Source organism: Bos javanicus, chromosome 19, assembly GCF_032452875.1.
Source record: "Bos javanicus breed banteng chromosome 19, ARS-OSU_banteng_1.0, whole genome shotgun sequence".
In the NCBI taxonomy this organism is placed as follows: Eukaryota; Metazoa; Chordata; class Mammalia; order Artiodactyla; family Bovidae; genus Bos; species Bos javanicus.
Window position 1 is genome coordinate 41,297,948 of NC_083886.1, and position 27,998 is coordinate 41,325,945.

Genomic DNA, 27,998 nt, shown 5'->3' on the forward strand with positions numbered 1-27,998 from the left:
TTTTAGGCCTAATCGAATATTGAATTAAAATTTTAAAGTCATTTAAAAATCAAAGATAAGAAAGGGGACCTGGGGATTTAAAAAAAAAAAAAAACAATATAAAATATCTTGCATGTAGCATTAAAGTAGGCATTAAGTTTATCAGAGCAAGAGCATATATTGGTTGATTCATGATGGTGGCCAGAAAATGCTAATTATGATAAAACTGTTTGAATTTGCTGTAACAGGAGAGCTAGTGGCTCTGAAGAAGGTGAGACTGGACAATGAAAAAGAGGGCTTCCCAATCACAGCCATTCGTGAGATCAAAATCCTTCGTCAGCTGATCCACCGAAGTGTTGTTAACATGAAGGAAATTGTCACAGATAAACAGGATGCACTGGATTTCAAGAAGGACAAAGGTACTAGCAAAGAATCATGTTTCTGTATGGTAGATTGGTGCATTTTATTTCCCTTTCTTGTTTGCATGTTTGTGTTTTTTAACAGGTTGTACTAAACAAATCCAGCTTCTTTAATTCATATCAAAATTAAGATGTTAATACATTGCTCTTATGCTGAACAGTGCGTATTTTATAAAATGTCCATCCATCCTCATCAGTGTACTCTTTGGAAATGATTGTTAATCATTACAGTTAAAGTGCTGTACCACCTAATAAGGCAAGCACATAAAAAAATGTAAGGTTCTCCTCCAAGCAACATTTTGAAGTGTTCTTTTTGTTTTTTTTTTTTCCCACAAATTAAAATAATAGTAATGAAAGTTAAAACCCAGATTAAACAGTTATTCTCATTTTTTCATCCTTCTTTCATTTATGCTGTGCTTAGTCACTCATTCATATCCAACTCTTTGCCACCCCATGAACTGTAGCCCGCCAGGTTACTGTATCCATGGGGATTCTCCAGGCAAGAATACTGGAGTGAATTGCCATGCCCTCCTCCAGGGGATCTTCCCAATCCAGGGTTTAAACCCAGGTCTCCCACATTGCAGGCAGATTCTTTACCATCTGAAGCCACCAGGGAAGCCCAAGAATACTGGAGTGGGTCGCCTAGCCCTTCTCCAGGGGATCTTCCTGACCCAGAACCAGAACCAGAACCAGGATCTCTTGCATTACAGTCGGATTCATTACCGGCTGAGCTACTGGGAAGCCCTCCTTCATTTATATGCATCTTTTTTTTTTTAAACGTAGCTTTGCGCTCATACAGTTCAGAATCCAAAGCAGGTATTTCTAAAACAATTTTCTTCAGGTCACATTGTGGTTTTCCTGGATTTGTAACTTGTCTTTGGGGAATAAAATTGTTGTAGTCTATCTATGACATCCAGCCAACTTCTGTTAAAATAAATCTGAAGGTTTAGAAATGGGCAGCTGTAAAGAGATGGCATATGTGAATATAGCCTGGGATATTAAGAAAATATGATTGAAATACTTAAAATTAGGAGGGTATTGGTTAAAGTTAAGTTGGACTTCTTTACAGAGCCTCAGAGGTATTAGCATTAAGGGAGTAGTATCTCTTGAGTTTGGCAGAAGTAGTTTTAAAGAAAAGGAAATTCTGCTTAGATAAATTTATGAAAATTAGACTGGAATAGAATTAAGTATACTAGGTATATTTCTGGGTGTGTTTTTTAACCTTTTCTGATTATAAAAATAATACAGAGTAAAGATGCATAAAAAAATGTTAATTGGTTGCTTTTGGACAGGTGCTTGCTTTTATCCATATCATTCTGTACTGTATAAGTAATTTACTATATACTGTTCAAATTCTTTTTCTTAAAAAAAAATCATAAAATAATGGACTTCCTTGGGACTCCATGCTTTCACTGAAGTGGGCATAGATTCAATCCATGGTCAGGGAAACTAACATGCTGTGCGGAATGGCCAAATAATAAAAATTTTTTTTTAATCACAAAAAAATAATGAATGGATGTGATGCATACCTATTGTGGAAGAAATGAAAATGTAGATGAATAGGAAAAGGAGAATGGCAATCACTTCTCACCCACTCCCTTCCAGTATACTGCCATCCATAGACGATCACTATATAGTGTTAATATTTTGGCATATTTCTTTCTAGTACTTCATAGATATTGTATTTATTTTAACATAACTGAGATCAAGGTATATTTAGTGTTTTATAACTTGCCATAAGCTATTTCCTGTATCATTAACATGTTTTAATGACTGTGCATGAAGATAAATGAATCCAAATTTAATTTCACCAGTCCTTGTTGAGCAATTAGTTGTCAGTTTAAAAATATATTATAATAGCACTGCATTGAGGATCTTTGCATAAATTTTTGCATTTTGATTTATTTCTTAATATAGTTTCCTAGAAATAGAATTATTTGGTGAAAGGAATTTTCATATTTAATTGTAGATTGCATAATAATTTATGTCCCACCAGTGAGTCCCATCTCACTTAATCCTCCATAATGTTGAATTTATCTTTTTAAAAAACTGTCATCTGATAGGTGAAATATGAGTGATACCATTATTTTGGATTGGTATTTTTCCCTTAGACAAGACAAGACAAGTTTTTTCCCTTGTCTATGAATTTTACTTATTTTTCTCTTTCTTGAGTTGTCCCTTTGTATCCTTTATCCACTCTTTTGCAATTTTAGTGTTTTCTTTTTTTGTAGGAGGGCTTAACTAAAGCTAAAGTATTCCTTTAATCCAATGGTGGTTAACTTTTTGACAGTCATGGACCTTTTAAAATATCTCATGGATTCATTCTTCAAAAAAACATTAAAAAAAAAAACATTTAAAATGTTATATGCTATTTCAGGGTCCTTGAAGCCTACCCTCTAGACTAAGAATCCATACCTTTATGTTATTGAGAGAAGAATTTTAGACTGGATAGATTATAATATAACTAGGTCTAGTGTTTCTTATGTTACAGAATTTGCCTCTATCATGTACCATGCTGAAAGTGTACAGATAATGTGGATTTCAAATCTTTTACAATTCTCTTAGCCTTTTACCTTACTTTTAAATGTAGGATGTTGAATTGGATGATTCGTTTTTCTTTCAATTCTTAAATACTATAAATTTCATTAATAGTCTGCACCCCTGGCATATTATGTGAGTGCTGTTAGCACTTCTGTAAAGACTTCTACAAAAGTTGTCTCAGAGTGTGTAACAAATGGGCATGGTTGTATGTTACAAATAAAACTTTATTTACAGCAGTAGACAGAAGGGATTTGCCCCAAGCAGTCTGTAATTTGCCAACTGATTTAGATCATAAAAGACTAGTTATACAGCCTAATTGGGGGAGTTGTCCCCTTCAAGACGTAAGTAGTCCAAAAAGCACCAGACTGTGGGTCAGAAGATTAATTCAAATAGTAGTTCTGTTATTTATTATTAAAATGGGCAAGTTACTCCATTGCTGGAGTTTTAGTTTTTTCATATATAAAGTTAAACATCTTTTTCTAGAGAGCTAATGGTCAACTCCAAAATTATATAAAAATTAAGGCATCGTTATTTCAGCATCCTTTTTCTCTTTTCTAAATTTTTTCTTCATCCTGTGTAGGAGCCTTTTACCTTGTATTTGAATATATGGACCATGACTTAATGGGACTTCTGGAATCTGGTTTGGTGCACTTTTCTGAGGACCATATCAAGTCATTCATGAAACAGCTAATGGAAGGATTGGATTACTGTCACAAAAAGAATTTCCTGCATCGGGATATTAAGTGTTCTAACATTTTGCTGAACAACAGGTAACATAGTAACCATATGAGGTTAAGCATTTTCTCCCTCTCTTCTGACACCCTTAGTTTCAGCTAATTAATTAAAGAGTTATAGATAGACCCAATAATGCAGTGTTTGTGTTTATATACATCTGATGTCTGTACCTTAGGAACAACTTGTGATGGGATACTTTTATCAGCAGTCTCAGACTCAGTCTTGGTAAGAAGCTAAAGGAGATAGGATTGTAAAGGTATTTTTTATTTTATTTGTAAAGGTTTTTTTTTAATGCAAACATTTTAGAGAATCACTCATATCCTACAGGAATATTCAGAGAGCTTTTGCCATAGTAATACTTTTGTGGTCCTAGGCAAATTCCTACACACATTGAGTTAAGGAAATTCTCCTTTGTTTCATTGGGAGAAACCTGCTCTTATAGCTGCTTTTGAGACTTTCTTAGTTATCGAATTTCAGAGTAAACACAGATGTAGTTGGGGACTGACCATTCTGCCAACACTTCAGTTTAGTTCAGTTCAGTTGCTCAGTCGTGTCCGACTCTGTGACCCCATGAATTGCAGCATGCCAGGCCTCCCTGTCCATCACCAACTCCCGGAGTTCACCCAAACTCATGTCCATTGATGCCATCCAGCCATCTCATCCTCTGTCGTCCCCTTCTCCTCCACTGCCAGCACTTCTGGGTTTTAATAATATAGACAGACAGGAATTTGGTAAAGAACAGTGTTAATCCTTCAGAAGTTTTTATCATCTGCTTCTTTCCTCTTTGGCTATTTGCTTAAAGTGAATTGGTGATATCATTTGTTACTTACGGTAGCCTTGAGTAATAGCCCTACATATTGAGGAATAAAAAGCAAGTCTGGGACCGTTGAAATAAGGCCAGTGTTGGTTCTGTAGGTAATTAGGCTTTTTATAGCCATCTTTGTCTGATGCAAGGAGTTCCAACCAGTCCATCCTAAAGGAGATCAGTCCTGGGTGTTCATTGGAACGACTGATGTTGAAGCTGAAACTCCAATACTTTGGCCACCTGATGCAAAGAGCTGACTCATTTGAAAAGACCCTGATGCTGGGAAAGATTGAGGGCAGGAGGGGAAGGGGACGACAGAGGATGAGATGGTTGGATGGCATCACCGACTCAATGGACACGAGTTTGGGTAAACTCTGGGAGTTGGTGATGGACAGGGAGGCCTGGCGTGCTGCAGTTCATGGGGTCGCAAAGAGTCGGACACAACTGAATGACTGAACTGAACTGAACTTGTCTGATGCACCCTTTGTATTAAATATTTCTGTTCAGTTCTGTTTAACAAACATTATCTATTAATTGATGGGAATATAGAATGACTATGACATGTTTCCTATCTTTGTGGAGTTGGGTGACCAGCTCTTCAGGGTTGCCCAGGACTGTCCTGGTTTTAGCACCTAAAGTCCCATGTTGGATGGTTGGTCCCTGGAGAGTTGCATTTAGTAGGGAAGCTAAACAAATAAATTGCTTATTTCTGTAAACATTTATTAAACTCTCCCCCACCCCCAGATTTGGGAGCATCTGGGAAGATGTGATTTCAAGGAATGAATAGGCATTTACCAGAAAGAATGACAACAGAGGGTCACATTTCTAGGCAAAAGAGATTGAATTTACAAATTCACATTTGTAAATTCACATTTACAAATTCACAAAATTTACAAAAGCACATAAATGTGAAAATAACATAGCATGTTTGAAAAACTGGAAAAGGAGTCAGTATTGCTAGGGCAAGAAGAGTGAAACACACAATGGCGAGATGAAGCTGGGCAGTTGCGAGGAGCTGATTTAAATTTTATTTATAAGAGACAGCCATTAAGAGGTGCTGGCTAATTTTTTGTTTTCAAATTATATAATTAATACATTTCATTAATTGTCCAAATTACTGTAGAATTATTATTTATACTTAAATACCTTTATGAGATAAAATGTGGTATTAAAAGATTCCTTTCTGTCACTATATCTGTGACCCACCATAATTCTTATTAAAGCTGCACTTGGTTAAATCCATCTATATATACAGTAATAAGGCATCAAAAACTTTAATGATGATGGCTATCATCTTGCAGTTTTCTGGACTATACTTTCTTCTGTTCTTTTGCTCTTCTGTTGGGGGATGTGTCAGGCTAGGAAATAATTGCAGTCCTGTTTGGTGTCCATTCTGGTGGGTCTAGCCCCTCTCTGTCCCTAACTTCCCAAGTTCAGGAAGCTGGTGAGCTTCTAGACTAAAGTGAATTTTCTTTTCAGTTTTCTAAGCAGGCTACAGGAGTCTCATAGTCTAGTCTGATCCAACCAGCCTCTATTCTTGCTGATTTAGTGTCTACACAGAGACTTTTGAGTGAGATGGCATAGAGAGGAGTCCTCAGCTGGATGAAGGAGGGAAAACAGTCGATAAGAGAGGGAGGAGGGCGGGGTTGGGCTTCGTGATATTTATCTTAATTACACAACTATAAATAAAACCAAATTATTCTAGATATAAGAGAGACCAATTAGTCTTCTGCTTTAGAAAAGTCACTGAATGGTCACTATATAGGGTATGGACTGGGGGCACACAGACTTACTAAAAATGTCATAAGAAATGGTCTGAACTTAAACTAACCAAGGCATTGCTAGTAGAGGATGGACAGCATGGACTTGGTAGATTAGTAGACTTGATGAGAGAGTAAATGGTGGGGAATCAATCAGTGTACTCACAGATTTCTCACTTGAGAAACTAGATGGGTGGCACAGTGGTCAATGTAGGGAATACAGGAAGAATAGGATGCATGAGGCAAAAGAGGAAACCCCATACTCTAATATATTCAGGGTACTATAATATATCCAGGGTAGTGATACCAAGTAAGGCATATGATCACATGTGAGTTTCAAACTAGCAGTGTAGATTCAGGAGTTACTAAGCATAGAAAAGATATGAGAAGATGAAACCTGAGAAACTGGTCAGATAGATCAGAAGAAAATAAGGAAATATCATGAATGCAAAATTAGCAGGTTTAAGGAATGCATGGCTATAGATGTCAGGTGATGTAAATAGGTTTTAAGACCCAAGAAGAGAATCTGAAAATAAAAAAGGTCAGCGGTGAAAGTGTGGGGTAAGTGGGTGGGTAGCATAATTAATGGGAAGGTGATTGTAGTTGTGACTTTGTTTGTTTTTATTAATTTTTTATTAAGGATGCAGAGCTTTGAGCATATTTAAATGCTAAGGAAAAAGAAAATAAAGAGGGGAAAGTTGACGATTCAGGAAAGAACCAAAGTAATTTAAAGGAATGAGGTTCTAGAGGAGATGACATCAAAGCCAGAAGTGGTAGTATGGATTATCCTTGAACAGGAAAAGAGATTGACACATTTTTTCTGTAATTGAAGGAAAAGGAGAAAGCAAGGTTAGAGGTGTAAATAAGTATAGGTAAAACAATGTTAAATAGCTCCCACCTAACAGATGACATCTGTTTCCAGTGAAGAAGGTTATCTACTGAGAGTAAGAGGGTACAGGGATGGATTAGGAAATAAACTAGGTTCTGGTGATACTTAGGTCTAGCCTTATTTTCCATAACCATATATCTATTACTATTTTTTTTAATACATTTTATCATTTCCACCATCTTTTTAAAAATTTTATTTATTTAAATTTAATTAATTGCTAATTTTATTCATTTATTTAGCTGTACTGGGTCTTTGTTGCTCCACCTGGACTTTCTCTAGTTGCAGTGTACAGTGGCTACTGTCTAGCTGCGGAGTGCAGGCTTCTTCTCACTGTTGTGGCTTCTCTGGTTGCAGAGTTTGGGCTTAATAGTTGTGGTGCACAGGCTTAGTTGCTTTGCTGCAAATGGAATCATCCCAGAGCAAGTATTAAACCCGTGTTCCCTGCATTGGCAGGCTGATTCTTAAACCACTGGATCACCGAGAAAGTGCCTCTATTGCCATTTTAACTTTTAAGTTGTACCATAGTAGAACTTACCTTGAGTCTTGGGATCAAAGTAAGGATGCCAAGGAATTTGAGGAACCCTTTTTGTCTCAATATAGGACTCAAGACAGCTATTTCTTTCCTTTTGCTTTTCTCAGAAATTGCTTATAAATTGAACTTAAAATGTGATGAGGTATGGGACAAGTGGGTAAGGTGCCCATAATCTTTACTAAGAATGTTGAGTTGATTTAATGTAAAATTTTGTTGCTAGTAGTTACCTGGTTTTAATATTTTGTCCTATTGCTCAGATTTTGAGGAGCACCTCGTAGAATAGCCTTTTTTCCCCCTCTTCTATCTCATTTTTTCTGCTAGATCTGAGCTATCAAACCCCTGAGATATCCCCAGTCCTTTAAAAAAAGTCAACTGGCTTTTCATTGCCCAAGAGGTGACACAAACTGTACACAAAAATTGAGATAGGTATGATTAATCCAACAGTTAATTATGGTTTTTAAATAGTTTCCCAGCATTTTGTGTTGCATTTTATTAAAATATTACTTCATTCAATGTCAAAGGAAGGATATTTAGCAGAGTGAAACATGGATGTGGTCTCTTTAACATCAACATTATATAACAATTAACATTTTGCTGTATTTGCTCCCTTATTTTTCTGCCTTTATAACTGAAAAAACACAAAATATGGACTGTTAGAAAATAATATATAATAATTCTGTCAGAGTATTTAGAGTCAAACATACTGATGTAATTTACTTTAAAATAGTAACTTTAAACTAGTAAAGTAAATTACATCAGTATGTTTGACTCTAAATACTCTGACAGAATTATTATATATTATTTTCTAACTGTCCATATTTTGTGTTTTTTCAGTTATGTCAAAAATATCTTCTGTAGGGAGTTCCTGGAAGTCCAGTGGTTAGGCCTTGGCACTTTTACTGTTGTTGCCCAGATTCAATCCCTGGTCAGGGAACTAAGATCCAGCAAGCCCCATGGCGTGGCCGGAATAAAAAAACAGTCTTTTGTGGAGCTAATTTGTTCAAACCAGAATCAGTCAGGGATTATGAATTGGATTTAGTTGTTAGGCCTCTTAAATCTCCCTTAATCTAAAATAGCCCATTCAGTTTTTTCCCAACCATAAGTATTTAATCTAGCAGGTTCTAGTCACTTTTGTTTGCCAAGAAATAAAAGAAATATTTAGTTAAGGAATCATATCCAAAAACATAATAGTAGTCTAAAAAAAACTCCCTTAGGCTTTGTGGAGTGGTGTGGTCAAAGAAACTTAATCTGGGAGAGTTACCATTAAGAGCAGAACTAAAAGGTTAAAATTCATTTTTGTAATTCCTTTAATTCCTAAATTAGCACTTGACTTTTTTTTTTTGGTCTCATCTTGTTGCATATGGGATCTTAGTTCCCCGATCAGGAATTGAACCTGTGCCCCCTGAAGCAGAAACTCCCAAGTCTTAACCACTGGACTGTCAAGGAAGTCCCAGCACTTGACTTTTTAAGTGTAATTTGGGAGCTCCTGTTGTTACTTATGAAAATAATTATTTTTGTTTTACAGTGGGCAGATCAAACTAGCAGATTTTGGACTTGCTCGGCTCTATAATTCTGAAGAGAGGTGAGTCATTCATCAAAATTACATATGGGAAATAGGAAAAAGTCCTTTTTATTCTTGGATATGTTAGTATTCTGTAAATTGCAGTAACTGAAGAGTTCCATAATTTTCTAAATGTGTTACCACCTAGATTTTAGACACTTAATTCTTTCTGATTTCTTGAACCTGCTTTAGACTGAAATAAATCAACCCAAATTGGAATGGAAGTTATTTCTTCATCATCTTCCGTCAAGCTTACTTTTGAACTGTTAGGTTGCTATGGAGCTGTTTTGATTATCGCATCTCTAATTGACAGCTGTTTTAATTTGCATTTAATTATACAAGTATTTTTCATCGGAAACCATTGTAAATTTATGTCATGGTTGTATTTTACTTTTCAGCCGTCCTTATACAAACAAAGTTATTACTCTGTGGTACCGACCTCCAGAACTTCTGCTGGGAGAGGAGCGTTATACACCAGCGATAGATGTTTGGAGCTGTGGGTAAGATTCCTTTCATCTTTTTTTTGTTTGTAACTCACATACTGATGAACTTGTATCATGTTTTATCTCTCCATTTGTTTTTTTGCAGCTCTTCTTTAAGTTCAAAAGAATAGGGATCAACTTTTAGCCAGAGTTCAAAGAAATCTGTTAAATATTTCTTAATATCAGACACATAGTTTCAAATAAGATTCATAGATTGCAATTGATATCTCATCTTTTAATTATAGATTCCCCCTCCATCTCTCTTAGGTCCCCCCTCCTTATAATTTTTTTTTAGAAGAAATTGGTTTATTTGTCCTATAGAGTTTCTCACCATCTAGACTTTGCTGATTGCATCTTCATGGTGATTTTTTAAGCATAGTTCTCTATTTTTATTTCCTATAAATTGTAGGTGAATTCAGGTCTGATTCCCAATACCCACTGACCCTGAAACTATTTTACAGATGGTTTTGTGTACTTCTGACAGATCACATAGTCACTTGTATATCCTAGTTGGGGGTAGGAAGCGGTGGGAGCCTCTTGTCCAGAGTACAGGCAATAACTGGGTGCATTATCTGTAGAAAATTTAAAAACAATTAAAAAAATCCATTACAAATTAGTCAACTTTTTATTATTCTCTTACACAGGCAGTTCTAAACAATGTCTAATAAAATATTCACCCCTATTGGAGTGGAGTTACATATACACACACCACTTTATGTAATAATATGTAATTGTCTTGTTTGGAAGTGTTGTTAGCTATTAGTGGTCTGTATCCATCAATTCATTTGAGTTTTTTTGTGGTATGATATTCTAATCATTTCATTCTTTCTTGGAATAAAGAAAGATTATCTATTTGGCTAACCTTGGGTACAAATGATATTGAAAAGGCTTAATTAGGAAGTTACCTGGCAGTCTGGTGGTTAAGACTCCACATTTTCACTGGTGAGAGCATGGGTTCAGCCCCTAGTTGGGGAGCTGAAATTCCACAAGCCACCTGGGTGGGGCCAAAAAAAAGTTTTTTAAAGGGTTTTATTAACGGGTTAAATCTTTCATTTTATTTACCAGTTTTCAAAATTATAAGGTGGCTTACTGTTATCCTCCAAAGATGACCAGAGAGAGGTTGTTTAGGGTTTGATTTTTAGTGTCATTATGAACTCATGGATTTAAACATATTTGACATGTTTTAATTCATTAGAGTTATCATCCTTATTCCTCTTCAAACTGTCCAGACTTCAGTCATTGGGAGTTTATTCAGGTTAATTCTTGGGACCTTTTGACTCAACCATAGTGGAATTGATAGCCTCTATTGTTTTCTGGTTCTAGTCTCATCTAGTTCATTTCCTGCCACAGACCTAGAATTGGCCATTTCTCTTAAGGTGTCCTTTTAGTAGAAAATTATATTTAGAGACCACAGTTTGTATGTTAGGGGCATAGACATATTATATGGGTCATGTTAGTTAATTGTTTCTTAAGCTGTATTATTTATACACACTGACCTTGACCTCCATACTTTAGGATTCTGACACATATACTTCACAGGGAGCATATCACTTTTTTCCATCCTTTCTCTCCTCTATTAATGTCATTCTTTCAAAGGAGAACTACAGGGCTTTTATTTCAAAATTAAAAAGGGTGATGGAGAAAGAGCTTAATTTCTGTAGTAGCCTACCCAACTCAAATGAAGCTTTAGTTAAATTTTACTGACTCAAGCTGGGTATGTTTGTGTTCTGGACTATTTGCTTTAACAGTATTAGCTTTTAAATTGTCACAGCTAGGCTCTAAAGTTAACGCCCCATTAAGATACACAGGGAAAGTTCATAGCTCTGTTAGTATTATTTCTGTGCAATCTACCACCTCAGTGCAGTAGCCAAGTGTTGATTACATAATGATGTCTTCCTCACTGAAGGACTAGAAACTGAAAACACAAAAGCACAGTTGAAAATTAAAATTGTAGAAAATTATGCTTTCTTTAAAAGCTCAGTGACTCATTGAATTGAGGTTTTGCTTGACTTTTGATGTGCACTTAATACTTTGGTGATTCGTGGTAGTCTCTCTGAAGATGTTTTTGTGGGATGTTCTTGGCAGAATTAATCGATGGAGCAGAGCAGTTTAGTGTGAAAATCAAGAGAGAAGCCACACAGACTAATATAACACATTGTACTTAGAGTCTGTAAACTCAGCAGGGTTGTTCTTTCTATGTTTTATTTTACCTGTTGTGATAACACTGTATTTGGAATTTGATTTGGCAGTTAATATTAGAAACAAATTTTGCTTACACTTTTCTTTCTGTGAATAAGGTTTGAGAGACTATTGGAAGTAAGAATTTGAGGTTAACAAATGCTAAAAGAAAGTTCCTGTTAACTTTAAAAGCTACGTTTGTTTGCTTTCTCAAATTTTGTCAAGCTAAAGAATTTCAAAGTTAAACTGTATTATAGTCGTCCCTCCGTGCCCACAGCAGGGTTGGTTCTAGGACCCCCTGCACGCAAAATCCTGGGGATGCTCAAGTGTGTTATATTAAATAGTGTAGTGTTTACAGAATGCTCCAGTGTGTTATATTAAATAGTGTAGTGTTTACATATAGCCTACACACACCCTCCCACATATCCTCCACTGTATTTTCAATAATCTCTGATTACTTACAATACCTAAACACTGTAAATGTTCCAATAGTTGCCAGCGTGGCAGATTTAAGTTTTGATTTTTTGAAACTTTCTGGAATTTATTTTCTGAGTATTTTCAGTTCATGGTTGAATCTATGGATATGGTACCTACAAATATGGAGGGCTGACTGTAAACACTGGTTTTAGGAGTATCTGTAAATAAATCTCATTTCAGAACACAGGCCATAAAAGAGATTTGTTGTCCCTCTTTTTTCTTTCCTTACATTTTGAAAAAAATATTTCAGGTATAAAAAAGTATAGAGTATTGATGTAATTTTTTTCATGTTTTAAGTTTATTTTGAAATAATTAGAAAAGATACTAGGATAGTACAAAGAATGTTAGTATAGTCTTTATTCAGATTTACTAATTTTTTTAACCTTTCAATTGAGATTTATAATAAACTGCATATATTTAACATGTATAATTTGTTTTGACATTGGTGAAACCATCACCACAACCAAAGTAACGTGCTGCAGAATTATCCATGTGTTCCTTTGTAGTCCCTCTTTACTGTCCACATCATCCCATTCCCCACACCCACCTGCTCGCTCTTTAGATTGATTTATATTTCTAGAATTTTGTGGTAAATAGAATCATAATGTACATGTTCTTTTTCACATTGGCAGCTTTTACTCAACATAATTATTTTAAGATCATTTATGTTAGTTTTACTGATTTTTAACTTGCCACATTTCCTTCTTTAAATAATTTTATTTTTTTATATTTGGCTGTGCTTGGTCTTGTTGCTGCATGGGCTTTTCTCTGGTTGTGACTAGCGGGGGGCTAGTCTCTAGTTGCAGTGCTCAGGCTTCTCACTGTGGTGGTTTCTCTTGTCGCAGGCAGAGCGTGGTCTCTAGATGCATGGGCTTCAGTAGTTGCGGCTCCCAGGCTCTAGAGCGCAGTGTCAGTGATTGTGGTGCAAGGGCTTAGTTGCTCTGTAGCATGTGGGGTCTTCCCAGATCAGAAATCAAACCTGTGTCTCCTGCGTTGATTGGCAGGCAGATTTTTTTGCCACTGAGCCACCAGGGAAGCCCTACATTTCTTTTATATTCATATATTTTATATCTATATATATACACATATATAAATGTGTTGTATGTATATATAATATATATATGTACTTATATATAATATAACATACAGTATATTCATAGAATAAAATATATTTATATGTGTGTGTATATATATACGTTGTATGTTATATGTACTTACATATAACATACAGTATATTCATAGAATAAAATGTATGTTTGTATATGTGTACTATATATATCTTTTTTCCAGAACCATTTGAAAGTAATTTTATATGGTAGTGGTGGTGGTGTAGTTGCTAAATCATGTCTAACTCTTGTGACCCCATGGACTGTAGCCCGCCAGGCTCCTCTGTCTGTGGGATTTCCCAGGGAAGAACACTGGAGTGGGTTGCCATTTCCTTCTCCAGTAGTTCCATATATTCACACACTAATTTTGTCAGTACGCTCATAATGTCCTGGCAACAATACCTCATGTAATAGAGGATCCAGTTTAGTAGCACATATTACATTTAGTTTTCATTCTTAATCTGGAACAGTTACTTGGCTTTTTTTCGGTTTTGATTTTGGCTGAAATTTTAAGTTTAGTTAATTTAAAATATTAGTTTCAGGTATACAACATAATAATTCAAAATTTTTGTAGATTATATTCCATTTCAAGTTACTGTAAAATATTGACTGTATTCCTGTCCTTGTAGCTTATTTATTTTATACATAATAATCCCCTACCTCTATATTGCTCTTTTCCAGTTCCTCCTCCCCACTGGTAATCATTAGTTTTTTCCCTATATCTGTGTTTGTTTTTGTTTTGTTACATTCTTTCATTCATTTTATTTTTTAGATTATACATATAAATGGTAATGTACTATATTTGTCTGACTTATTTCACTTAAGCATAATACCCTCTAGGTCCATCCATGTTGCAGATGGCAGAATTTCATTCTTTTATATTTCAGAAGTGTTCTTTTTAAGGTATTACATTTGTACTCACATGAACCCTGCTTGCCTTTTTCTGGGGATGTTACTTTGGTCACTTAGCTAAGGTGTTGTTTTTTTCAGTACTAAATAGTTACTAGTTTTCCTTTTATAATTAATAAATAATTTATGGAGAGATACTTGGAGACTGTGTAAATATGTCAATATAGTTTTGAAAGGCCTTTTCAAAATGGTGAAAGAATTTAAGCATAATATATTTGAAAGTCTTGTTGAAACTGATTCTGACTGATGACAATGAACTTTAGAAATATAATGTTAAGAGGGCTGTATATAGTGCCCATTCTGCAGGGCAGATGAAGAAAAAGGCTAATATTATTCTTACTGAAATTGCTCAGCATCTTTGTAAAATTGAAGTGAGTTTTTTGTCTTTAGCTATTTCCTTAAATTTACAGTGGAATTGGTAGAAAAGGACTCTTGACTCCTTTTTTCTTTATTTTTTTGCCACACTACGTGACATGTAGGATCTTAGTTCTCCCATCAGGGATTAAGCACATGCCCCCTGCATTGGACGCACAGAGTCTTAACCACTGGAGTACCAGGAAAGTCCCTTGACTTCTTGTTTCTGCTTATAGACTGTCCTTTATAGGTGGCAAAAATTTGATCTACCAGCAAATCTTAATCCTTAATGGTTTTTTTCACCATAAGAAGTATTTTCTTTTATGAAAGTTAGGCCCTTAGTTTTGGGCTTTTTTAGTATATTAGATGCAACCTGATACACTATAAAAGTTTATTGAAATACATTTTAAATAAGCTCCAGGGATTTCTCTTCTGACCTCTCAATTTTATTATTTCTAGATGCATTCTTGGGGAACTATTCACAAAGAAGCCTATTTTTCAAGCCAATCTGGAACTGGCTCAGCTAGAACTGATCAGGTACAGCTGTGTATGTGTTCTGAGTGCCCAAGGTTGATCAGTAATCTCATCCTCTAATTTCTAATACTTTTCATTCATTCTACTAAATGATTTTATGCTCCTTATGTCCAAGTAAGTTTCTCTTCAGTCAGGTTTACCATATATTTTGTCATGGGCTGTACATACTTATATATGTAAGTAAGTGTATTTCACTTACTTAATTTGCATAGTTTTTATTAGTTCTTCATGTAAAAGCATACTGTTTTCAGAATAGTTGTTTATTCTTATTTGGGTTAGATTAAGATCAACTTTATTCAGTAAACATTCATTGAGCCTATTCTCTAACAAATTCCTATCACTGTTAAACTTTAGGATTCAGAAATAGGTCCCTGCCTTCAAAGAACTCAGAGTTTAGTAAGTGATGCATTATGTAAACAGATAGTTATAAAAGAGAGCCTTTAGTAGAGGGTTTGGGTAAGGTCTGGGATTGGGATGGAATTTGAATTTTTTTTTTTTGTTTTGTTTTGCAATAAGATTAAAGGGAAGAATATGACAAGCTAATATACACTTTTTTAAAAAGATGGTGTATAACCCATTATGTGTTATGCAGTAAACTCAGTTTTCCATCAGAATTCCAGTCTTAAGCTCTCTTCTGCTAGTTCAACAAGGACATTATAGGACCAGTTCAGCTCTTTGAAATTAGTGCTAACCGAACAAGAACAAAACTGGTAATGAAAATCTATGTGGGACATTAAGAACATGTTTTACAAAGCCAAATATGTGAATCATTTTGGACTATTGTGCCAGTATTTTCTCATTACTATTTTTTAGCCAACTCCTCTGTCCTTAAAGCAGTGAGGTGAGGTTTTACCTCTCTGCATGCCTTTTAGTTTAATAAGCCAAAAGCCCCCATACTTGAGGAGGTAATCATTTCTGCTTCTAGAATCGCTAAAATTTATAATGCTCACTCACTTCCTTGTTCTTGCTTTTTGCTTTGTTTTCAGTCGACTCTGTGGTAGCCCTTGTCCAGCTGTGTGGCCTGATGTTATCAAGCTGCCCTACTTCAATACAATGAAACCGAAGAAGCAATATAGAAGGCGCCTACGAGAAGAATTCTCTTTGTGAGTTTGACAAATATGTACATCTATTTGTTTATGTGTTTGGCTGTTGTTTGGACTTAGCTTTTTCCTGCCCTGGGGAATTAGTGCTATCCCAGTTTATTATGCCAACACACTGTAGGAAAACATTTTATTTTTGAGCATTATGAGTTTCATCATAGTCTTGCATTCAAGGCTTCATGTTTTCTACCTGTGGTACTATTGCATTTCTTGAATCCTGTGTGGAAGCAAATCTGCTTTCTTGTTTAGCCAGGTTCCAACTCCCTTCTCATGGTTTTTACATGGAGTTGGAAATTCAGAGACCTTTGGCATAAGGTTACAGGCTTAAGAACTGTGGAGTCATTGTGAACTTGTTCTTTTGCTCTTCCTTTCCACAGCATTCCTTCAGCAGCACTTGATTTACTGGACCACATGCTGACGTTAGATCCTAGCAAACGTTGTACAGCTGAACAGACTCTACAGAGTGATTTCCTTAAAGATGTTGAGCTCAGCAAAATGGATCCTCCAGAGTAAGTGCTGGTGGCCTTGTAGTGACTCTAAACCTGAGAAACTAAAAATAATAGGTTTTTTAAAAAAGAAGCTGCAGCGGCCAACCAAATAAAGAGGTTTTTAAACATTTCATCTTTTTTAATTCCTTATATCTGCAATGATCATGTTATCCCATACATGCAAGAACAGTCCTAATTTTATGTATTTATTTTTTAAAATATTTATTTGTTTGGCTGCACCAGGTCTTAGTTATGGCATGTGGGATCTTTAGTTGTGGCATGAGAACTCCTGGTTGTGGCATGTGAGATCTAGTTTTCTGACCAGGGATCAAACCAGTAGTTTGTCTATCTATCAGGCCATATGTCCTGAATTTTTATATAGAAAACATGGTCTCTGAATGTGTCTTTCTTCTATCAGAATCTTATTAATTTTCTCTATTATATGGGATCCTCAGAGGTTCTACACTCCCCATCTCACATTCTGATAGAAACCTTTGACTTTCGCTGACAGCATTATAACTTTCACGTCAGAGTTTATGGGCATTTCTTTCTTATAGGAACACTGTATCTTAAATGTATGAGATGTTAGTATATGAACAGGTAATAACTACAAATCTGATAATCCAAAGAAATGTCCTAATTCATTTATTATGTTTGAATTTTGATGCATTGAATGTGACTGAAGTATGTAAGCTTTTTAGCAAAAATTGGAAATTTTGGCTGTGGTAATCTGTGTTGTGGTAAGATTTAACTTACTGGAATTTATTGAGTATTGGAAAGTCCAGAAATGTATTAAACCTCACAAATGAAAATATTCAGTCATGGAAATTCAATGGGCAGAAAGAAAAAATGAACCAGTTTTTTGGTCATTAGAGACCAAGTAACACATAAATTGATTTTACACAGAGATCGTTTAATTACAATGTGCTCATGTGGTTCCAAGATTTAAATTACTACCTTGCCTGGGCTTTTTGTAAATATTAAGAAGGCAGTCACCTTTGGTCTGTATATTCCCTATTAAAATTTGACCAAGAAAAAAAAAGTCTCCTTAATTTTTGTTATGCTAAGCACAAACAATTATAAAACTTAACCATTTGACTGGAATATGGACATTTTTATAGAGCAGGTGTGTGTGTCTCTGTTATTAGCAAGATCTTCATTTCTCACTGTAGAAAGAAATCCTTTGGGCATTTGGATCTTTAGTTCCTCAGACTACCATATGCCATGATTCTATTTACGCTGCTGCTGTTTACTAACTTTTCTGGTTATTTTTATATTTTCTTTATCCTTTCCATTTCCCCTTGCTCTTTGCCTTCCCATTTTAATCTCTTATTCCTCCATTCACTCAGTAGTGCACATTCCCACACACATTTCCCCTTTTGTCTTTTTCCAGCCTCCCCCACTGGCAGGATTGCCATGAATTATGGAGTAAGAAACGGCGACGGCAGCGACAAAGTGGTGTTTTGGTAGAAGAGCCACCTCCACCCAAAGCCTCTCGAAAAGAAACTATCTCAGGGACAAGTGCTGAGCCTGTAAAGAACAGCAGTCCAGCACCACCTCAGCCTGCTCCTGGCAAGGTGGAACCTGGGGCTGGGGATGCAATAGGTCAGTGCTGGGAAGGAGCCTTTGTGCTTTTATTAAGCACTTGGCAGATTTTGAAGGTCAAGTGTAAGGATTTGTGTCTGTGTGTGTGTTTTAATTTTTAGCCACTGAAGAATTAAAGAGTTGATATCCTCATTATGTAAGGGGAAAAGGAGATAAGCCCAGTTTTATACATGTGGTCTAGAAAACTTAAAATACATTATTTCCCTATCCTGAAAACTAATATCTCAATTCAGTGTGTGGCATAAATTAGTGAATTAGGTAAGCTGAATTTAAAGATTAGTTTACCCATGGCTTGCTAACCTATAATCAGAGCCCTGTCTGTGTTAGATTTGATAAGACCTTAGAATTTAATCATGTTAAATCATAGTCGCTAAATGTAGTTAGTTCTGTGGACTGTTATTTGATCTAAATATATCCAAAACTGTGTAATAGTGAATTTTTATAAACAACAAAGTAAATCTCCTGTGGTACAACCGTTTTTTCTGAATTACAACTTCCTTCGCTCACTTTTCCTTCATTGTCTATTTAAAACAGTGGCTTTCAACACTGGCTGCACATTATAATCATCTAAAAAGCTTTAAACATAAACACCTCCAAACAATTGCCAGATTTCTAGGGATAGGACCTAAGGCTTCTGAATTTTAAATCTCTCCTGATATACAGTAAGGGCTGAAAATCACTGATCTTGAAGAATATAGATAAAGTCACTTTTACTCACAATACAGAGATATTTTAATTAGTCCCTGTATTTTTAAGTGAAAATATAAAGAATAACAAATGTGTCACAATTGGAGGCATGAAAAATGAGACATTCAAAACGAAACTTCATTCACTGGATATTGTAAGTTGCTGTTGTCAGTTGAAGACGGCAAAGGTCCTTGCCTTGCCTCACCTCATCCTTTTATATTGGTTCCACTGTCTCCCCACAGGCCTCGGTGATATCACACAGCAGTTGAATCAAAGTGAATTGGCAGTGTTACTGAACCTGCTGCAGAGCCAAACGGACCTGAGCATTCCTCAGATGGCGCAGCTGCTTAACATCCACTCCAACCCAGAGATGCAGCAGCAGCTGGAGGCCCTGAACCAGTCCATCAGTGCCCTAACGGCTGCCACTTCCCAACAGCAGGACTCAGAGCCCACAGCCCCAGAGGAATCTTTGAAGGAGATAGCCCCTGCCCCAGCGGTCCAACCTTCAGCAGAACAGACAACCCCTGAAGCTTCAAGCACACCAGCTGACATGCAGAATATGTTGGCAGTTCTTTTGAGTCAACTGATGAAAACCCAGGAGCCAGCAGGCAACCTGGAGGAAAACAACAGTGACAAGAACAGTGGGCCACAGGGGCCCCGAAGAACTCCCACAATGCCACAGGAGGAGGCAGCAGGTAAACAGACCGGTCATGAATCTCATTGAGCTCAGGTGCTGTTGATCCTCTTAAAAATCTCTAATGTTTTCTTTTTCACATCAGTGGCCTCAGTTTCAGTTTTTCTGTAACTTAGTCTACAGAAGAACATAGCACCAAGTGATGTATTTCTTGCCCAGCTTCTTTTATTTAAGTCTCAAAGCTTCTTAAAACACCTTTCGTATACTGATTGTTTTTCCATTTCCTAGGAAGTAGGTAAGTAAAGTCCCTATGTTCTCACACAAGAAAACCACAGCTGTAGCTAGTGATGCATCTTGAACCACTGTGTGTGTGGTGGTCAACTAGTACTAGCACTTGAAAATCTGCCTTCCAAGCAAACCATTATCAGATTGTACAAATAGCCACTTGTACTCTAGAACAGTGAATGCTAGGTACTGAGTTCCTGGAAACATACAGTCAAGAAAGCCCTAATAAAATATCATTGTTAATCTCCCAAAGAATGATTTGAGAAGATTTCTAAGCAGGTAATTAACACCGTACATTTCCTTTCCAAAAAATAGCATATAAAAATGATTTCTTTAAATCTGTTCCTGAAGGATAAGTGAATGGACCCCAGATTAGGAACTGAACATTATTATTTTTTAAAAATCGAAAAAAGGAAATATGTATACCTTGATCTTACATAAGCACAGCATGCAATTTATTAGAGGGAAAAGAACTTTAAATTTTCTAGTCAATTCTGATTCACAGTCTTTATTTCTAAAATCTTTACAATCTGTGTTTTCAACTCCTTGGAAATTTTTGCTGTCCATGAAGACCCCATGAATTGGGGAAATGAGAAGATGTACAAGGGCTGTTGGAGTACACTAACCTTCAATTTTTAGGGTGTTGCATTCACATTTCAGATCGGTTGGTGCAGAGTATATGCCTTATTTCCACTGGTACAGGATCAAATAAGTTATTGTATGTAAAGTTTTACAAAAAAGATAACAAATAAATTACCCTCTTTACTTTGTGGATAAGGAAACTGCGATCTAGGGAATTTAAATAAGCCTATCTGTGGTCCCACTACTGGAACCATATTATTGGCAGAGGCAGAACTAGAATTACTGTACTTTCTTAATGAATGTGTTTCTTAACTCGCTTTGCTATTTTGTCATAACAATTCCAATAGTTTTTAAGAGACTCTGGGATGTTATTCAACAGAGAAAGCAAATCTAGAATTAAAGCAGGTCTCTTTGTCTCATCTCTTATACTCTCCTCCCTCGTACCACCACCCACCCCCCTCACCAACCAAAAAAAATTATAATCAATAACTGAAAGAAGTTATTCAAGTTAAATGGCATAGTGATTGAAAGAAATTCACCCAATAATTAAGTCAACAAGCTATCAGCCAAATGGTGAAAATGAACTAAAATTTAGGCCTGGCTCATGGCCAGAAATTACTGGATTTATTTTTCAGGGGAGAGTAAAAATGCCATCACTAATTATTTCAGTCACTTCTGGATTATCCAGTTGGTGACTCTCTGCCTCTATCTTGCTCCTGCTACCTCTCATGTGGCTGTTTTGCTGTTCATCAGCACTTCCACCAGAGGGCAGACTGAGTTAGCCAGAGAAAATGAAAATCTATCCCTTTGGCTACTGTTTAGCTATTCTGTGGAGAAGGAAATGGTAACCCACTCCAGTATTCTTGCCTGGAAAATCCCACGGACGGAGAAGCCTGGTAGGCTACAGTCCATGGGGTCACAAAGAGTCAGACACAACTGAGCGACTTCACTTCACTTAGCTATTCTGTACTTGTTGAGAAATGGTTATGGTTGAATCTAACTAGTAAAATGAAATTTTCAGTTATTTGTATATTTCATTGATCCCTCTCACCACTGGTACAGACTGTTAAGGGTTGGCAATATTGTTAACACTTTAAATCTTATAACTATGTTTTTTTTTAATGTGATCTTTATTTTTAATTCTTAAGATGTTTTATTAGCCTTTAATAGTTCTTTACAACCAGTCTGCCTTTGCTATTTTGAAATAGTTTTCGTCCTCTCATAAATGTGAAAGAATGTGAGCTCAAGAATTAGTTCTATTGAAATACAACTAAACTATTTGTATAAAAGGCAAAGTTTAAATATGAAATGTAGTATAGATGGAAGAAAATAAGTTTAGCTTTGTCCATTTTTGCAGTTAGGCATTTTTAAAGTTGTTTGCCCTTTAGTATTAAAAAAAAACAACAACAAAAAAACTGGTGTTCCATTTCATGTATAGACCAAAAATACTTTTTAAAATAACTGGTACTGTGATGTTCTTATGTAGTGAGATGTGTAGTGTTGATAGTGAAAAACTCTGAAATCTATAGATATTTGTAGTCCAGTTAGCTTTCCTGTTTTTGAATGTCTGCTTTTCAAGTTGTGAGTTTTCTGTAGCTAATTTTTCATCCTTTAATTTAGCTTTCTCTACCATCTAGTCAGCCAGCCAGTCTGTTAACAAAAAATTGAGTGGGTACTGTATATAGGATGATCAACTTGTCCTTGTACTGTCCTGGTTTTAAAACCAAAAGTTTTAAACCTGGGAACCTCCTTCAGTCTCAGGCAATTGGGACTCTTGGTCACCCTAATTGTATTTACGTATAGCACCTGACCTTATCCTCCCACTGCTCAACAATTTTGTAGTATTTTCGGAATACTTTCATCTGCCCACTAAGGGTATGCTTACTTTACTGATTGTTTTTGCAAAATATAATTGTGGTATATATGCTACCAAAATACCTAATTGTTATAATTATAAAAACTACTTTTGGCTTGCCTGAGTAATGACTTTATATCACTGTCTCATAATAAAGAATTGATTATATGGACATTTAAAACTATGCTTCATTAGGGAACAGAAAAATCAGTCATTTGAAAGATATCCCAAAACAGTCTTTTCTTCAGCAAGGTGACTCCCAACTCTCTAAAGGCATGGTTCTGACTACTTGGTTTTGTGTGTCCTCAAACTCACACCATTTTACATTTCTAGTCTCTTGCCTTGGCAGGAGTTCATTATCAGACAATGATTGCCATGGTTAGGCAAATTAATCCAGTTGTGGGTAACAAAATGTCTAGGGAGTGGTTCTAATAAGACCTTTGGAAAGACAGAGTATAGTATTAGTTCAATACATTTCTAAATACTCTTCTCACTGTCTCCAAGATAAACAAATGTTTATCAACAGCCCATTCTGCATGACATTGCTGTAGTGACTTTTTATAATTACTGTAACATAGGAAGCTGAATGACAGTACGGTGGTTTTCTTCAGACTGTGATTATGGGGAGAAGGAGCTCAAACTGGGAGAAGCAAGTGTATGTGTATACATGATGGTAATGAAAGGTTTTTACTAATTTCATCTCACCTGTATATTCTTCTAGCTTTATTTTACGTGTTAACCTGATATCATCAAACATTCTGTAAAATGTGTTAGCTAAGTCCATACAAAGTTTCCTGTTGTACAGCAAGATTATGTCCTAGATATGTGACCACAGCATATGTATTGTTCCCTCTCATCTTCCTTCTTTCTACTTTATTTTCATTAATGTTTTGATCCAACAGCAAAAAGGGGTGGGGAGGCTACCAACAGCCTACATATTAGAACAGTTCCTTAAGGAAGGAAATGGAGGAGATCTCAGACAAAAATCAGGACAATCATTTGAAATACATGATTTTAACACCAGCTGTTAGATCCAGAATGCAACTGTTTTACTTTTAATCACTTGATTTTATTTATAAATTGCGATTTCCTGATCCCAAGGTTTTTTGCTTTATATATATTTGGTTACTTATATTGATATTTGTTTATGTTGGGCAGTGTGTGTGTGTGTGTTTGTGTTTATAATCACATGTGATTTTTAAGATGGTGTTTAAAAGAAGTAACCCTTCCACAGCATGTCCTCCTCACATTCTTCCACCAGAGAAGAGGCCCCCTGAGCCCCCCGGACCTCCACCGCCGCCACCTCCACCCCCTCTGGTTGAAGGCGATCTTTCCAGCGCCCCGCAGGAGTTGAACCCAGCCGTGACAGCCGCCTTGCTGCAACTTTTATCCCAGCCTGAAGCAGAGCCTCCTGGCCACCTGCCACATGAGCACCAGGCCTTGAGATCAATGGATTACTCCACCCGACCCCATCCTAACAGGACTTACGGAAACACTGACGGGCCTGAAACAGGGTTCAGTGCCACTGACACTGATGAACGCAACTCTGGTCCAGCCTTGACAGAATCTTTGGCCCAGACCCTGGTGAAGAACAGGACCTTCTCGGGCTCTGTGAGCCACCTTGGGGAGTCCAGCAGTTACCAGGGCACAGGGTCAGTGCAGTTCCCAGGGGACCAGGACCTCCGTTTTGCCAGGGTCCCCTTAGCATTACACTCAGTGGTCGGGCAACCATTCCTGAAGGCTGAGGGAAGCAGCAACTCTGTGGTACATGCAGAGACCAAATTGCAAAACTATGGGGAGCTGGGGCCAGGAACCACTGGGACCAGCAGCTCAGGAGCAAGCCTTAACTGGGGGGCCTCAGCTCAGTCTTCTGCTTATGGCAAAGTGTATCGGGGGCCTACAAGAGTCCCTCCAAGAGGGGGAAGAGGGAGAGGAGTTCCTTACTAACCTAGAGACTTCAGAGTCCTGAAAGATTCCTTCCCTATCCATTCTTCCATCCAGTCCTCTGAACCTTTAATGAAATAATTTGCCAGAGCGAGGTAATCATCTGCATTTGGCTATTGCAAAGCTATCTGTTGTATTCCTTGCTCACTTGCTCCTAGCAAGCGACTTATAAAATAGTGATATTGGCACCAGTTCCTCCTGGATGGGATATAGTCAGAATATTTACTTCAACTCTACCTAGTAAATATAAGTAGAGAATATGGAGAGGGTCATTAAATTGAAAAGTAAATGTTTAATTAGTTCATTTCCTGCACTTCTTGAGCAGAAGAAGGAAACAGTTTCAATTTTGAGATGGCTCAGGAGAGGTTCTTAAAGTTTGGCTTTTTTTTTTAATGGTTTCTTTTGAATTTAGGTTTTTTGGTTTCTTTCGTTTTTGGTTTGTTTTTTTTTTTTAAGAGAATAGTGTTCACAGAATTTGAGCTGCTCTTAGGCTTTTGCTTTAAGGGAAACAGAGTGACTGGCTGGTTTAAATAAATGTTTCCTTCCTCTCCACCATCTCACATTTTTGCTTTCAAGTGAACTCTTTTTTTACCCATTGAGCATCTTGAACATACCTTTTTTCCAAATAAATTGCTCATTCTTAAAGTTTGCTCCACTTTGAGAAGACATGCCCCCCCCTCTCCCTGCACGTGAAGCAGGTTGTAGAAAGTGGCATTCTTGGGCAAGTAGGAAGACTTTATCCCATCTCTTTACCTTTTTTATCCCATCTTTATAGACTCTCTCTCTCTCTCTCTGTCTCTCTCTTTTTGAGGCATTTGTTTGGAAAAAAAATTAATTGTTGAGATGCCCAAGAACCTGGGATAATTCTTTACTTTTTGAAATAAAGGAAAGGAAATTCAAACTCCTATATTGTTCTCTGTAAATCTTCAATTCTGAAAATTTTTTTTTTTTAACCATGTTCTGATGGTGAAGTTGATTTGTAGATGCAAACAGCCTAGGACATTGCTGCTGAGGTAGGGTTAGAGATGATCCCTCCATACCTGGAGGGTTAGTAACATCAGTTAGCATACTGTTTACACATATTTTTTTATGTAAAAAAAAACCTTTGAAACAGAGCATTGTAATATTGTCAAAGAGGAAAAAAAATACATCCTGAAAATACATGGAAATGTAACTTAGTTTAGGGTGAATATTTTTCTGAAGATATATCACTACCTGAGACCTTTTTAAAAAAAAGTAATTTTGAAAGAGTATCCCATAAGAAAGAACAGTATTGACATACACACATATCAGCATGAATATCCTGCCAATTCTTTTAAAGATTTTCCTCCAGAGAGATTTGGTTTTGGTAAAAGGGGTTAAATTATGACTTCGTGGCAAGAATTTTGCTTTATTATCAGAAAATGAAAGAGGGGAAGACTTTCAGGATGGGATAACCTGGGAGGTTTCTCATTCTGGCTTCCAGTTCTGTGTGAGTACCAGCATATAATGTGTTTTTAAAACATACACATTTATAGAAATTACCTGCACAGACCTAGATGCTTGTGAAATGTAGGTTAGCCCCCCTTTACAAAGAAAAGGCAAAATGTGTTTCAGTATCTTGGAGAATAGTTTACAGAACTCTTAAGTAAAGTTTTATGTTTCAATGCCAAGTTCATATATTAAAAAATAAACACTACTTGTGAGAGAGAGACGCGTTAATAAAAAAAAATGTAAAGAAATTAAAGAAGAATCCTCTTCTGATACTTACATAAAGACTATCTTCCCCTGTTATTGAAATAGGCAGATACCTGGTGTGTGTATTTCTTTATTATCCTCTGGGTTTTGGTCTGGCCTTGCCCTCAGGGCCAATCATTGATTAAAAAGAGAAACTTCTAGCCATTTTGGCATTGATGGCTTTTTATACCGGTGAGTCCAGTTAGATTTGCTAGGCTCACTGACACGCTGTTGGTAAATTGCATTAAAGTTCATCTGAACCTTTTGTCTGTTGACTTCTTAGTCCTCAGACATGGGCCTTTGTATTTTAGAATATTTGAATTAAAGACATTGGGCCCAACTCTCCCATTTTTGACTAGAGAACTTAAGCCTGGATCCTTTCAAAAGTATCCAGTGAGAAAAATTGGTTTTCCATCAAATATGAATAAAATCTCTATATATTTTAATTGTATTTTGGTTATCAGCAGTCATCAATAATGTTTTTCCCTCCCCAACTCTTAATTTTAATTATGCCAAATATTCTAAATAATGTACTTAAGTCTCCATTCCCCTATCCCTTCTATTAGGGAACGGGGTGAGTGTGTGTGTGTGTGGTGTTTGTTTGTGTGTGTGTATGATCCCATTTCAACCTCCATCCCCAATTTGGGAGTCTAACCTTTCAATAGAAAAGATCTGGCAATTTTGACTATTTCTAAAGGCAAAGGGACAAAGAAACTCAAATATCCTGGAATATCTGTGTGGAGGAAGAAAAGGTATTTGGTAATTTTTCAGCTATGTTATCTATAAATGTGATGGAAGTAAAGTTTTGGTTTAATTTCTACTTGGGTATTAGAAAATTACAAACCAAATTAATTATATTCAGAAGTGGTTTTGGTTTTAATTATTGAACCATGGGAGATATTAAGTCCATTAAACACATTATTTTGAACAGATGAGAAATCTGATTCTGTTCACAAGTGAGAGGCAAAACTGGTTTGACCATGATCATTTTTGTGGTTTTGAAAACAAATTTGCTTGACCCGGTTTCTTTAGTTTCTTCTTCAACTGTCCATTGGAATGATAAGAATTTGAAGAAAACATCAAATCTATACGCTTAAAAGCAGGGCAGTTAGCACAAACTTGTAAGTAGGACTTCTTTTAGCTTATGCCATAGACATCACCCAAACCACTTGTGTGTGTGTGCGTGTGTGTGTGTGCGTGTGTGTAATATGCATATATAGTTACAGTACTAAAATGGTTACCAGCAGGTTTTGAGAGAGAATGCTGCATCAGAAAAGTGTCAGTTGAGACCTCATTCTCCCTGATTAGGTTACTGACACTATTCCTTTCTCTCTCTTTGTTTTGCCTCCCATTGGGTTTACTTTGTTTATGTACAGATATTTTGTAATATATTAAATTTTTTCTTTCAGTTTATAAAAATGGAAAGTGGAGATTGGAAAATTAAATATTTCCTGTTACTATACCACTTTTGCTCCATTGCATTTACTTCTTAATTTGTACCCTTTGAGCAGATCTAATTATATATATAAAGGGCATTTTTCCTCCATTTTATGCTAGGGGTGCTGTGTCTCAGAATCTCTGTAGACTCATAGACTACCAGAAAAAGAAGTTCTTAGGGTTTGAAGAGGTGCTTCAAAACATTATACTGGGAACTAGAAAATAAGAATTGGGGGAAACCATAAGATGTGATTTTCTAAAGTAGAAAACCATTGTACAAAAGTAATGATGGTGCCAGGCCGTCAAAAGAGTTGAGCTTCATGTACCCTGACTCCTTCTGAAAGGAGAGGTAAGTGGGTTTGAGCTCAACCGTCATCAAAAGAAGTTGGTATGAGGCTGTTTAG

At 36.3% G+C, this 27,998-nt stretch overlaps 1 protein-coding gene across 4 annotated transcripts in view; it reads left to right on the forward strand.

Moving 5' to 3' along the window:
* CDK12 (cyclin dependent kinase 12) overlaps positions 1 to 25,346 on the forward strand; it is a 40,244-nt gene extending 14,898 nt beyond the window's left edge. For 2 of the 4 annotated variants that reach the window (XM_061391638.1, XM_061391639.1), the window contains exons 5-14: positions 228 to 398; positions 3,520 to 3,709; positions 9,186 to 9,242; positions 9,620 to 9,721; positions 15,187 to 15,264; positions 16,248 to 16,364; positions 16,739 to 16,870; positions 18,243 to 18,454; positions 19,384 to 19,836; positions 23,732 to 25,346. In XM_061391638.1, the coding sequence (XP_061247622.1) occupies positions 228 to 398; positions 3,520 to 3,709; positions 9,186 to 9,242; positions 9,620 to 9,721; positions 15,187 to 15,264; positions 16,248 to 16,364; positions 16,739 to 16,870; positions 18,243 to 18,454; positions 19,384 to 19,836; positions 23,732 to 24,444 (2,225 nt within the window). In that variant the 3' untranslated portion in view covers positions 24,445 to 25,346. The remainder of the gene's footprint in view (positions 1 to 227; positions 399 to 3,519; positions 3,710 to 9,185; positions 9,243 to 9,619; positions 9,722 to 15,186; positions 15,265 to 16,247; positions 16,365 to 16,738; positions 16,871 to 18,242; positions 18,455 to 19,383; positions 19,837 to 23,731) is intronic. The other 2 variants (XM_061391640.1, XM_061391641.1) reach the window with 1 other exon arrangement.
* The last annotated feature ends 2,652 nt before the right edge of the window (positions 25,347 to 27,998 follow it).